At 40.1% G+C, this 13,538-nt stretch overlaps 1 protein-coding gene across 17 annotated transcripts in view; it reads right to left on the reverse strand.

The window, feature by feature from the left end:
- Nucleotides 1-13,538, reverse strand: part of LOC121692798 (fibronectin-like) — a 149,769-nt gene that overhangs the window by 62,969 nt on the left and 73,262 nt on the right. For 10 of the 17 annotated variants that reach the window (XM_042071800.1, XM_042071783.1, XM_042071713.1 and 7 more), the window contains 3 exons: nucleotides 3,321-3,584; nucleotides 2,593-2,850; nucleotides 934-1,203 (listed from right to left, as the gene is read on the reverse strand). The exons of 2 other annotated variants lie outside the window; for them this stretch is intronic. In XM_042071800.1, the coding sequence (XP_041927734.1) occupies nucleotides 934-1,203; nucleotides 2,593-2,850; nucleotides 3,321-3,584 (792 nt within the window). Of the gene's footprint in view, nucleotides 1-933; nucleotides 1,204-2,592; nucleotides 2,851-3,320; nucleotides 3,585-4,403; nucleotides 4,444-4,551; nucleotides 4,844-9,662; nucleotides 9,738-9,907; nucleotides 10,019-10,282; nucleotides 10,573-10,988; nucleotides 11,123-11,611; nucleotides 11,638-13,538 lie in introns of those variants that run through there. 5 more of the 17 variants (XM_042071782.1, XM_042071736.1, XM_042071826.1 and 2 more) reach the window with 4 other exon arrangements.

Consider the following 13,538-nt stretch of genomic DNA (forward strand, 5'->3'; position numbering starts at 1 on the left):
CTACTGTTAAACACCTGTAAAATAGTAAGCTGCTGTTTTCTTTTCATGACGAGCACTACGCTTGAATGATTGATGACTGAATGGAACATTGCGTTTTTAAGCGCCAGAACTGCTTATCATGTTGTGATAAGTTTACACCAATCATCTTCTAATGTATCCTTATGTTGAGATGTCCATTCTTTTTGCCTTAAACAGAGGCTATCATTTGTGTGCGAAGCATGTTTCAATTAAGACAGTACACAAGCTATTTTTATTTTTGTAATATTGAATGATTTTATGAATAAAGCATTGAAAAATTGTACGAACAGTGCGTACACGATTACGGCACGGCACGGCTGGCGGCGCCACTGTATCTGTCCCTATACAGATGCAGAAAAGCTATAATATTTGTGGTATTTATAGTATAAATGGTAGGCTACCCATAATTATCATCATGGCACAGACTTTGGGAAAACCCTCCCTAGAGTGTCTATGGTAAGGAAGACTGTAGGGCACTGCATCTCATTGTCATTGTGTTTTCTCTTACCGTTACAAAGGCACTTCACTGTGTTTTCTCACTCTGGTGAACATCTAAGAGGGCACCTCATGTTTTTTCCCCATCCGCCTCTTTGTTAACCACGGGGACACCAGAGAGGTAAAGAATGTATTTCTAGCGTATATCTACTGTATATCTGTATATATATATATCTACTGTATCTAATTGCTTGAGGTGGGTTAACAAGATGACATCTTCGCCATCAGACAACTCCAAGATGACATGTGCTTGAACTCAATGTCTTGATCAAGTCATTGTCACAGTCAAGATACCTTTGACGAGGAACTTAGATTTGTTTTTATGTTTATAGAATCAATGGCATAAGGATAATACATATGATAAGGGGAGAAGTGAGAAATCACATTACTTTCATGGCCCATAATTCTGCCACCTCTCACCTGTTTGAATGACAGTTGAAGTAGCCTGACTCCTTCCCCCCTCGATGAGCTCACAGCAGACACTGACAGTGTACTGAGTGTCTGGCTGCAGGTCTGTGAGTGTTGTGCTGCAGGACTCTGTAGAGATGGTCTGTGGTTCAGTCCCTTCACTGTGGTAGGAGATCAGGAAGCTGTGTGGAATCTGCTCCATCCCCTGATGTTGACTCCAGCTGAGATCAGCTGATATTGGAGTCACTGAGGCCACAGTCAGATTCTCTGGGACTGGAACACCTGGTGACCGTGCAATATTAGTGGTAAATCAAAGTAAATTTATCTCTGAACATTTTCGATCACACTGTTGTGGAGAGCTATCGTAAAAGCACCAATTACCGCCCCTTTTGTTCTGTGTTTCGTTCAATGTTTTTAATACTTTTAATTAGGGCTGTCAAAATAACTGATTCATTTCGATTCATTAATTTGAGAATAAATAACTGATTAAAAAAAATAACGCAGATTAATCGATTCCGTATGATCTTTGGCCCCGAGCCGTTGTAGTCAGTAACTGTTAGACTGTAAAATGAAGGAGAGAGAAGAAAATGTGCTGCCTAGATCATTGATTGGAACATTTACTTTTAAAAAACGGCCTGATGGTGTTGATAAAAATAAAGTGTTGATTAAAATAAAGTCCTCTGCAATGTCTGCAGCAAGGAATTTGCATATCACCGGAGTTCATCAACTCTAAAGTCACACATCAATGCAAAGAAATAGTGTTGACATTGAGGGGAGTGTTAATTTATTTTCATTATATCTGTGGCCTGAAATATCTTGTATGTGAAAAACAACTTCTTCCCGAAGCACTTTTGAATTTATTTCTCAGCATATTAGGTCATATCATAGATTATTATGACCATTATTAAAATAATAAAAGAGTTTTTGAACTTTAATGTCACTAATGCTGATTATTCAATGATTTATTTGAATTTAAATATTTCAAATACTTTCACAGCAAAAATGATATGTGTGATTAATTTAGATGAATTAATCACAGAGTATGTAATTAATTAGATTATTTTTTTTAATCGATTGACAGCCCTACTTTTAATACATTTAATAAATGAACCTTACGTTTTTCAGTAGCCACAGGTGTTTAGATTTTAACAAAATCTGGTTTGGTTCTTTGATTCTTCTCCGATTTTGTTTACCACACTCGGAGTTTAGTGCTGGGCTGATCCACTGGAGCTCCAAGCGGATGTGTACACGCAGCCACAACACTGTTTACAGCTCGTGTGTCAAATGTCATTTTTGGTACATAATTTAGATACACTTATGGTGTGGGTCAACAGCTCGTGTGTCAAATGTAATTTTTGGTACATAATTTAGATACACTTATGGTGTGGGTGCTTGCGTGTCTTTAGGAATCCGCCGTCTTGGTTTGTATAGAAATGAATATTAAGTGACACATACAGGTAAGAGGGCGGAAATAGGGGATGGGCAGTAATGGGTGTCGTTCCGAGAGCGAATATTCTCTGAATGCTACAAAATAGAAATCCCTCAGTACCGCTTACCTCTAATTACCTGTTTGTGACATTTTGCTTCATACTATTTGCAACTGAAAATGTCTAAAGACTAATAGACACAAAAAAGTATTCTACATAATGTGTCTCTTCCTCCAGCACTTACTTGTTTTGATGGTTTTAGTGAAGGACTGCCTTTGAAACCCTTTCACCACTGTGGAAAGAGTGATGGAGTGTTCTTTCCCCATCTCTAACTCAGAAAAGCAGTGCTGAGCTGATTTGGTGAAGATGGTCTGTAGACATTGCCCATCACTATGGAGGGTCAGTAAGTATGAGGCCTGATCAACTCCTGCTGGTTTGCTCCACTTCACTGACACTGATGTGAGATCCATGTCCACAGCAAGACACTCTGGTTTAGGAACATCTGGAATAGAAAAAAATATAAGTTTCTTGTGGCAGTTGAGGCTCCCTCTTTACATTCCAGACCCTTGCTACCTAACAACAGACCTAATTCAGACATGTCTTGCAAAATTATGCTTAACTGCAGTGTTTTATTTCACATGAGTATCGCAGAGCTTTGAGAATTAAGATGAACTATTTTTAATTTGACAAATAATGAATAATAAGCATTTTGAAGGCTTGTATTAAAGCAAGATAAGACTGGTCTGCAAAGTAAGTAGAAGATGTCATTTTAAATGTAGCTGGTTTCTACTTTCGCCACACCAGTGCCTCTGCCTGTGCATGTTGCAGTCACATGTTCACGACATTATATGCTTATCACATGTGTTTCACGTACGGATCAATTGATTATAAAGCTATTGTCTGTTTTTTCAACAACACTGTACACTATAATGAATTATTATCTCTATATCGTACAAAGAACATAAATCAAACCTGTGTGCACAGCTGCAGACACACATCGACTGCATCTGCCATCATCACTGAGGGTGGCCACAGTAAATGTATACTGCTCTCCTGGAGTGAGCTCCTGAACATGTAGCTTCAGGTCCTGCACTTCCAGATGCTCTTGGATTCCTTCACCCGTCCACGAGACCCTGAATCTGTGGGGTCCAGTCAGTCCCTCAGGAGGTCTCCAGCACACACACAGAGAGTCTGGCTTCACTGAGGTGAACTCAATGGGTCCAGGAGGAGGAACAGCTGGGAATGAAGTGCAGTATAATCAGGTAACTTTCCTATGATTGCAGAAATGCAGTCATTTTATAGGTATGAAATGTACTCTTGAGGGTCTGCCATGGGTCTCATACTTGAGTCATGCTACACACTTTTCAAAAATGTTAGGACATTACAAAAGTATCTTAGGACATTCCCTAAGATGCTTTTGTAAATTTGTAAAAAATTGAAGTCTGAAAAAATGTATTAGCTTCCCCCCCCCCCCCCCCCCCTCACCCCATGATGTTCTAGTATGCCCTGAAAACCATATCCTCCTGAGACCCAACCCAATAGACTTGTGTCCTCTGTAATGTACTTTGGTTGTACATCCATACCTATTTACCATTTTGAGCTACTCTATCAATTCCTGTCGTCTTTTAAAGAGGACATCCTGGGCTTTTCCAATAGGTTCTATGCATGACTCCATTTTGGATTTGCCTCCTACTGGGCAATACAACTTTCTGCTTACACTGTACACAGTAGGCTATGACATAAAATTACAGATTACTGGCCTGTCATAATATTTGAATATTAATATAGGCTATTTCTAGTTATCTAACCAGTTCAGTAACATCAGTAGCTTGAATAAAGTTAAGAACATTTTAAACTGTTTTCCCGTTTGCTAAGGAGTAGCACACAACATTTTCACAAAGTTGGACTACATTATCGTGAGACGAGGTCCTGAAGACAATGACTATAGAAAAAAGAGCCATATTTGCCATTTTGTTTGCTGTATGTGACAAAAAATGTTTTAGCTTAGAAACCGCGTAACATTAAAATAAAGCAGCATGCAGCAACAATATTTACCTGTTGTACTTTCCATCTCTGATGTGGTCTTTAGTAGACTCTGTATATGTGAAAGTGAAGAGGATGATGTGATATTTTACATTTTCTTTCACTTTACTTTGTTATGGCGTGCAGGTGATACTTGTGTGAATATGGTTTCAATATCTACCTGATGTTCTCGCAGTCCCGTTATGTCATGTCCAATGTGTTCCTTACATAACACACATATTGCAGTCTGGTCAGTCCTGCAGTACAGCTCCAGCTCTCTGGTGTGTCGCTGGCAAAGCTTCTGCTTCAGGTCTTCAGTGGCCTCCTCCAGCCTGTGTCTCTGCAGTGCTGGAGCTGTGTAATGTGGCCTAACATGTTCCTCACAGAAGGAGGCCATGCAGGTCAGGCAGGACTTGAAAGCCCTCTTTAGGCAAACAGCACAGAGAACACTCCCAGGTTCTGTGGTGAGGTCACTATGAGAGACAGTAGGCTAAATATTGTGGAAATCGTTTATAGTGAACGGATACAGAGATCAGCCGCTTACATGGATCAAAAACAGGACAAATCAGTCATTCTTGAAACATGAGAAAAACATAGGCCTAATTCAATTGTAATTATGAGACATGAAATACTATTTTGGCTAATGAGGCTATTACAGTTTTTCTATGGATTTGAGGCATTTCTCAAATCATAATTAAAGAGAAACTATGCAGTATTAGCAATTTCTTTGCTGTGTTCTCGGTTTTTGCTTCTTTTTGGCTGGCTCCGTCATGACGAATGTCTGAGAAACTCCATCGCTTGTTCTAGCTGGTGCCTGGCGTGTATGTTTATTTAAATGCAGTAAAGCAATTTGTTACACTCGTTATACTTCCTGACACTGAGGCCGCCGGTCCGCCGGCCCAAAGTTTCAAGGGTGGTTTTTCCGCTCACAGGCGCTAGGGGGAAGCGAGACGGCCACCATTCAACCCCCAAAAAGTCATATAACCATTCCAATGACTCCGAAGCTGTTAAGTTACGGTAAATTAAGCTAAAAAAACTGCATATTAAGCTAAACAACCTGCATAGTTCGCCTTTAACATTAGCACAAGGCATTCTCTGTTGCTCGACCAAATTTATGGAATCCCCTTCCACCCCACACAAGTCCTGCACCCTTGCTAATTTTAAAATGTACCTTGTCTCTCTTTTAACAATCCTTAATACCGCCCCCTGTGTTTATGTGTGTTAGAGGTCTGCGCGGGACTGATTTTTCAGTCCCGCGCCCGCCCGCTCCCACAATATTCTGTCCCGCTCCCGCCCGCTCCCACATTCATGTATCATTTTTAGTCCCGCTCCCCGCCCGCATCTGTAACATGATGTCCCACTCCCGCCCGCTAAAGCCCGCATGCAGGAGGGATAGCCTATTCAGTTTTTCTTTTTGTCTCTCGAAAGGAGCACACACACCTGAGAAAGACTCCAGATGTCAGTTTCTTGGTTCTAAATGTAGGCCTAGTCTGGTGCCCTCTTCCTCTGTCATGCTTTCGATTTCGAGTTTTGACAATGAGCAGCAGGAACAAATTGAACCCACGTAAACGACAATCAATACAGGCTATAGGCCTGCTATCCGTCAGTTATGCTTAAACCCCGTTTTTAATGCTGCCTAACAGAACATCCAGCTGAACTATAGTTATGAACACTACTTTAATCATTTCCATATTTAATTTTACGCATATATTTAATTTGCGGGAGTGCAGTGAATCATCGGTTTGTCCCGCACCCGCGAACGCACCTCTCTCATCCTGCCCGCTCCCGCAGAGAGCTTTCAGAAGTTGTCCCGCGCTGCACTCTAGGGTCCCGCGGGTCTACCGCGGGAGTGCAGATCTCTAATGTGTGTGTGTCCTCCTTTCCCCACAGCTCAAATGGCTCACTCATTTTTTTTTACCTGTTTTTACTTTCTTTTATCTACCACTTATTTTATTTATGTTTATTTTACTTATTTATTTATTACTTATTTATTGCTTTTTATTGCTTTTTCTGTTTACACTATTTTACCTGTTTTACTATCCTGGCTAACGCCAAACCTCATCTCATTGATGAGATGGGGTCTGGGAACTACACATGCATTTTCTCGTATTTAAAACGTGGTTTACGAATGCCCAGAGCCGTTTACTGGGCGCTACAAATGTCTAATGTGTCTGCACGTAGCTCATAACCGTTTCGGTGTGTCGTCATCGTCTTGCTGTCCCCCCTCTGTTCTGTGATTGGTTCCTTCGTTGAGCTGAAAACAAAGTCCATTTCAGGCTGCCTAGCAGAATAAAATCACGCGTGTAAGGTAGCATGGGAAAACTCAGGCTACTGTTTTACTCCATTTTGTTTTATTTTCCTATTTTATATCATATGTATATTTAATGTCATCTATTTTATTTTATTTTATCTTTGTTGAAATTGTACTACTTATTGTTTTTCTTCTTCCTTATTTTATATATTACTTTAGTCAGACCTGTGTATCCCTGGGCCCCTTTCTATGTTTTAACTCTTTTGCCATGTAAAGCACTTTGGGTCAACTCCTGTTGTTTTTAAATGTGCTACTTGACTTGACACAAGAGTAAGTGAATCTGCACCACATAGCAAGCATATGTATCCCAATCTACTATTTATGCCAGGCAGCTCCATTAGAGTGAAGAGGTCACTGTATGAACAAGAGTCAAAATGCTTAGCCATGTTGTCATTATAGCTATTTTATGAATGTGAAGAGGGAAAACTATCCCTGCTGCCTGACCAGCACATTAACCAGCTTGTTTACAAGCTTGTTTGACCACCCTATCATGGTTGAACAGGTAGACCAGCAAATATCTTGCGAAAACATACCTTCAGCTGGTTTACCCAGTTTACAATGGTGATTCAACTGGTTTTGCTTGTCGTACCACCTCAAGCTGGTCATTTTAGTTGGTGTTGCTGGTCTACATTGCTGGTTTAACTGGCCCTGCCAGCTTATGTTGGTACTGTAATTCTAGTAAACTAGCATGACCAACGTACACCAGCTGTATCCAAAATGACAGGTTGTTCACCAGCATGACCAGCTTCCTCAGTTGGTCACGCCAGCATGTCCACCTGGTGGCCTAACCAGCTACCAGTAAAGACCAGCAAGAGCTGGAAGAAAACCAGCAAAGACAGCTAAAAACCAGCTAACAGCATACGCTGGGTTCTAGTCAAGTCAAGTTTATTTATATAGCGCATTTCATACACAGAGGTCATTCAATGTGCTTTACATAAACAAAAGCAAACAGTAAAAACAAATAAAAGCATAAAAGGGCAATAGTGAAGGTGTGAGGGTTAAATCCAAAGTGTAGATGCTGTATGTTATTACACGCTTATCTTAAAGCACTGTGTCCGGCTGTTGCTCATACCTGTGTTCAAGGATTGTAGAAGAAGCAGGCGGGTAGGGAGAGGGCACACAGTCAGGTAAGCAGCAAGGAGATGGATAACAGGCAGGCAAGCAGGTAGCAGGCAGGCAAACAGGTAGCAAGCAGGCGAGCAGAGGACAAGCAGGCAGGCAGGGAGGGAGAGAGGTAGGTGGCAGGCAGACAGGCAAGCAGGTGGTACACAGTGGTATTCCAAATTGTATTCCACGAAGGATAGTTCATTCAAAATATAAACTCCAATACAAGTTCCAAAAAACTTCAAATCAAATAGGCTAATAGTTCCAACTTAAAGCGGTAAAAAACTATTTCAATACGGCATCTTCCATTGTCTAACTGAGACTGCTCACCATGTGGAAGACTCCATCTTTACCTTTACCAGGTGACTTAAGACTATGTCAAAATAAAAGTTCCCAGCTGAAGGCCAGCAAATCTCAAGCAAAGTAAGAGTCTAAACCAAAAAGCAAATTCAAACTAAATTTGGCTCCAACAGAAGGAATAGTTTAAAAGGTAAAGATCATTATAACTAGATGTACCGCAGAGCGGTACAAAATATGACCGCCGCCCAGTCCAGCACATTTCTTCCACAAAAATAAATCACGCTGAAAGGCCTATATGATTCTAACTGTCTCACTGAATTGCATTATCCAAACTCAATTCTCACTGGTATGCTAGACAACAAGTACCAAAACATGATTAGTTCATAGATTTCACATGTAAAATTCATTTTATACAACCCCACCCCCATCTTGCCTGTTCATAATTCTGAGAAATTCTTGAATTCTGTGCATGTGTGCGTGTACACGTGCGTGTACACGTTTATGATGAATTTACCATGTGAAGGACATCTGCAGCTATAAGCAGAGACTTTCTAATGAGGAGACACAGCACTCCATAGAGATACATGGGGCTAGTTTGTAACGCCAATATGGTTGTTGTCTACACATATCCCACCCCTTCCTCGGTAAAAAGTCGACTTGTGAATACATTGAGCCAATCATATGGTGTGTTGTGAAGACGTTTTGCCAATCATGTGTTGTGAACTCGCTGCTGGAGCAAGATTGGTCGTGAAGCCTTGCGCATGCGCATTTCTGCCGAATAGGATGCCCGATGAGTGCCCAAAAAGTGTTGCGATATGGCCGCCGAGTGGAGGGACTTGCCTAAAAGGACTTTGCTACGAGTGTTATTTGAACTTCTACTGTTGATGTTAGAAAAGAAAGACTGTCTTGCTTTGCATATTTCGGTTATATGTGCGGATCATCTTTTTATGGATTTGATAATGGATCTGAGGTTTGTATTTACACCATTTTCTTTCAGTCTTCCTACAATCTCTAACTGTTTTTCTTTCAGCAGGGATGTGTTTAAGAAACTGCACTGCAGGCCATTGAGACTTACACGGTATAACACGAGAAGAAGTGGCTGGTACAATGGGGACAGATAAAATGAGATTGCAAGGTGGAAAATATTTTACATTTTCTAGCACTTGCTGAAGGTACACAATGTAGGAATTCCCCTTTTGGTTAATTTCCACTGTAGGCTACTGGACACACCCATTTAACATAAGAGGGTCAACAATATGTAATACAAGGGTCAAAACTTATAATAGAATTGTTATAGTACAATTCTACACTTTTCAAATGTAATAATCCGACAGATAATTACCCACAAATGGATGCTTCCTGCAACATGTAACTTCCCCAAAACTGATGCTTACTGCAAACGTACATAATAATTAATTTCCTATTTGTGGGAGGTTTGTGGGAAGGTTAAAAAAATATTACATTACCTTCCCACAAATGTAATAAATGACTGATACTAGACATCCACCAATGCCTTCATTCTATCAAACCAATAAAAAAGGATAATTGAAATTCCATTGTTTTACAGTCACACATACCTAGACACAGTGTCATGAGGAGGGGAATATCTTAACAGGTCACATGATGAAGACATACTGCTGAGTGAGTCTGGTCTGTATAAAACAAGACAGAAATTAGTTACAACAAACTAATAATATGTGATAAACAGTAAATTAAATTATATATTGTTGGACTTCAATTTCTTTTCTACATTAAATGAAAACAAATTGAAGCACATACTGTATATAAGCAAATTATATGACATATAGCCTAATAGAGATACCTTGTGGTTTGCATGCATCCCTCTGTAAATGTATAAGGAATATTTATTGACTGGTCACTCTTCATGGAGGTTACACTAGGTACTGGTGAGTATCTGCCATCATGAATGCTGCTGTAACACATAAGTAATCAGTCTGCATCATTGTATCACTATACTTTACTCAGTTATGAGACTTACGAGTCAGTTGTCAGTGATACATTTACAACAATTGCAGAGTCTGTAGCAATCGTGCATTACATAACTCTGATAATTGCAGAGTCTGTAGCGATCATGCATTACATAACTCTGATAATTTCTGAGTATGTAGGGATCATGCATTATATTACTCTGATAATTGCTGATTGTGTTGTAAAAGACCTGCTCCACAGTCCTCACCTTCGACTTGCAGCCCCCACACTTTCATGTAGATGGTCATCTGCAGATTCTACAGATTGGTTCCCCATTACATTATCTGTCAGGTAACACGTTTCCAATTTGGTTTCCATGCTTCCAAAATGTCTTTGGGGACTGAAGGCAGGATCCACCTCCTTTAAAGTCCTGTCTTTGGCCACAACATCTTGACACTGAGAATCAAGACTGTCTGCCATTCTGACTCCAGTGTTTCTCACATGTATTATGTTGGAGACATGCCAAGCCAAACCAGTCAGGCCAGGATCATGACTTGACTGAAAACGAACCAAAAAAAATAAATGTGGTTTGATCAATCTGATGTGATATTTTCCCCAATACTGAATACATTTGAGGTACAACTACACGATTGTGGTGTGGCTTTGCCCTTTGAAAGTTGGCATTAAAATGCCTAAACGTGGCTATTGGGTCTTCAAATCATTTATATCTAGGTGCACATGTCTGTACAATCCCCAACCCTCCCTTCCTCTCTTCCTTATTTTAAATGTAGACTATCAAGTCTGTAACAAATGGCTCCATAAACCCACTAATATAATGAACTCTTCTGGTGATTTTCTTTTTCTTTTAACTGACAAAAGTAGGTTAATTGAAACTCATACATAGTCCTGCATAACACTGTCTGTTGGATTTCATCCAACTAAGTAGGCAATGATACATTTTATCAAAGTCTTACCTCTCAGCCCAGTTGTTTGAAAAGACAACAAATTTCCAGTATTTCCTTAGAGTCACCTTGACGATAGGGAGACTAAAGCTTGTCTAAAAGAACTTCTTGACTTGCTTTCAATTTGAAGAACCAGTTTTTCAACTAGCTCTCTTCACTGGAAATACTAATCATTTCCGTGTTTCTCCAGACAACATATCCAGGTCATTATCAGATCTCTGAAGACTACAGTATGTAACGTATAGCCATCGGTTTTTTTTTTTGTTAAATAGTTAAAGGTTACAAGGTGGGAGTGACGATTGACTATTTATTCAAATTAGGCTATTTCTTGCCATCAGCCTGTAACATACAACACTTCTCTTGTGAAAACTGTTGTCATTGCTTTTAAGTAGGCCTACTACATGCTATAGGGAGATTGCATTTGTTAGCGGGTCTCAGGAAACTGTAAGGGGGGGGTAGGGGGGCTTGAGACAATATGGATTTTTAAAAAAGCCTTATTTATCAGTTGAAATAGGCATACATTTATATGGAAATCTTTTTAACTCACACTTATTATGTCAAATTATCATGATCATTCAATCAGAAAACATAGAACCGGCTATGTTGTTGCTTAGCAACATTCCTCAAATGCTTACCCTGTGTTCGTCTTTTTCTCCAAGTGTGATTGTGACACAGTTCCTTGTCCCAATTAACCCTTAAAGGTGTAGGTTTTTGAACGTTCTAAGTTCCGCAACAATTGAAGGTTCTAAAATTCTATGTTGAATTCAATGAACCCAGATATTCTTTAGAACGTTCATTTCTCAACATTCCTGTCACACCAGTGTGACGGTACTCCTTTAAGGGTTAACAATCTACACCACAAAAAAGCTAAATCTCTTACAAAAGCGATTACTGCATCATGAAGCTTCACTGTATTCCGTAGGCTTGGGGCTCCACCACTGACCTGTATCCATTCTAGCTCAGTCGTCTCTGTGTGGCCAAAAGGACCTGATTGGCCATTTCCTTCCACGATCTGCTATGAATGACAGTTTATGGATGGAGCTAGTCGTCATTCTCAAATGCCTGTGTAGCATTTGTGAGACTCACAGCTTTCATGAATCTCTTTTACAAACAGCCACAACATAGAATACTCTCCTTCACTATCTGTTTAATAGTTACTAATGCACTTTGGTAAGGGACCGTTCGTTATATATAAACGAGGTCACCGGAGGGATTTTGAGTGCTTCAATCAAAAGTTGCATGACCCTCCCCTGCCTGCAAGAAATTTTTCTACGACCCTCCAGCAATGTTTTCAAAACAGACCCTCCCCAGCCAATTGTCGATACTTTCCGCAAACGTTATAGAGCGCTTTAAAAACACATCGACTTAAGCACTCGTTCTACACTCACCCTCTGCTTTCTGATCTTACACATCACACTTCACCGAGATGGTGGCCATTTCAGTAGATTTACTCACTAACATTGTTGTGGAAACACAATAAGCATGGAAACTAAATGCACACTTCCTGCAACTGCATTAGCCTACTTGAAATAATTTACTCCTCTCGTAAGTATTCACATGAAATAAAACAATAAAACATTGAGACCATTCAACAAAGCACACTGGGTAATAACAAATTCAACACATGAACTTGTTGCTATGGACTCGTCTCTAGGCTTCCTCAGTCATTGTAAAGCTGCTGAAGCTGAACATTATCCAAAACTCAATTTCTCAGACGACCGTCAATTTGGGAGCTTGCTACACTCCTTCCTTCTCAAATGACTTGAAAAGGCCGTTTGCACAATTTCACAAATAATCACAGGGACCGAAAAATACCTAACATGCCAACTTTTTCCGGGTTTAACTTTTCCCCGCTGTCTTGCCGTTTTAATATTTTCCCGTAGAATATCCCATATTACTGTAATACTCATAACATTAGTCCTTCATTCTGGCCTGTCTCTGTGTTGTCCTGTTGTTACCCCTTGCCCTTCCAGAGAAACAGATGTATTCAAATCATCGTTTTGCTTGCTTGAATGCGAACTCAGAGTGATGTTAACCTACAGTAGGCCTATTTAAGTTAACGACGTGGTTGTCGTGAGAGCACGATTCATTGGCGCTTGCAGTGTTCGGCCGTAGGCTATGTCTACGTGCGCACCTGCCAGGCTAAGAGCCAAAGAAATCCCCCTGTATATTCACTCCAAGTTGGCCAACCATAACTTACCAACTCTAGCCTACACTGTAGACCATAAACTGGCTATTTATATGACCAATGTATTTGTATTCTGTATTCTGCTTTATGAAGCAGAATTACGCACTGCTACTTGGAACGTAACACATTTTTGTTGGCAGGAGAGAGAATGACAGCGATTAACAAATTGCACTTGTTGCTGGTTACCAATAAATAGGGCCAACTATATATTTTTTTGCAAACAACAAAAAGAGAAAGGATGGAGACAGGAAAGCTAGAGATGGGCAGGAACAAGGTCAATTGGTAGAAATGCTTGTCAAAACGTTAGGAGCTGGATGTGTGGATGAATGAAGCACAAGTAGGCCTATGCTTTATAAGCATGCACACTGTTTTGA

Source organism: Alosa sapidissima, chromosome 2 (genome assembly GCF_018492685.1).
Source record: "Alosa sapidissima isolate fAloSap1 chromosome 2, fAloSap1.pri, whole genome shotgun sequence".
Lineage (NCBI taxonomy): Eukaryota > Metazoa > Chordata > Actinopteri > Clupeiformes > Clupeidae > Alosa > Alosa sapidissima.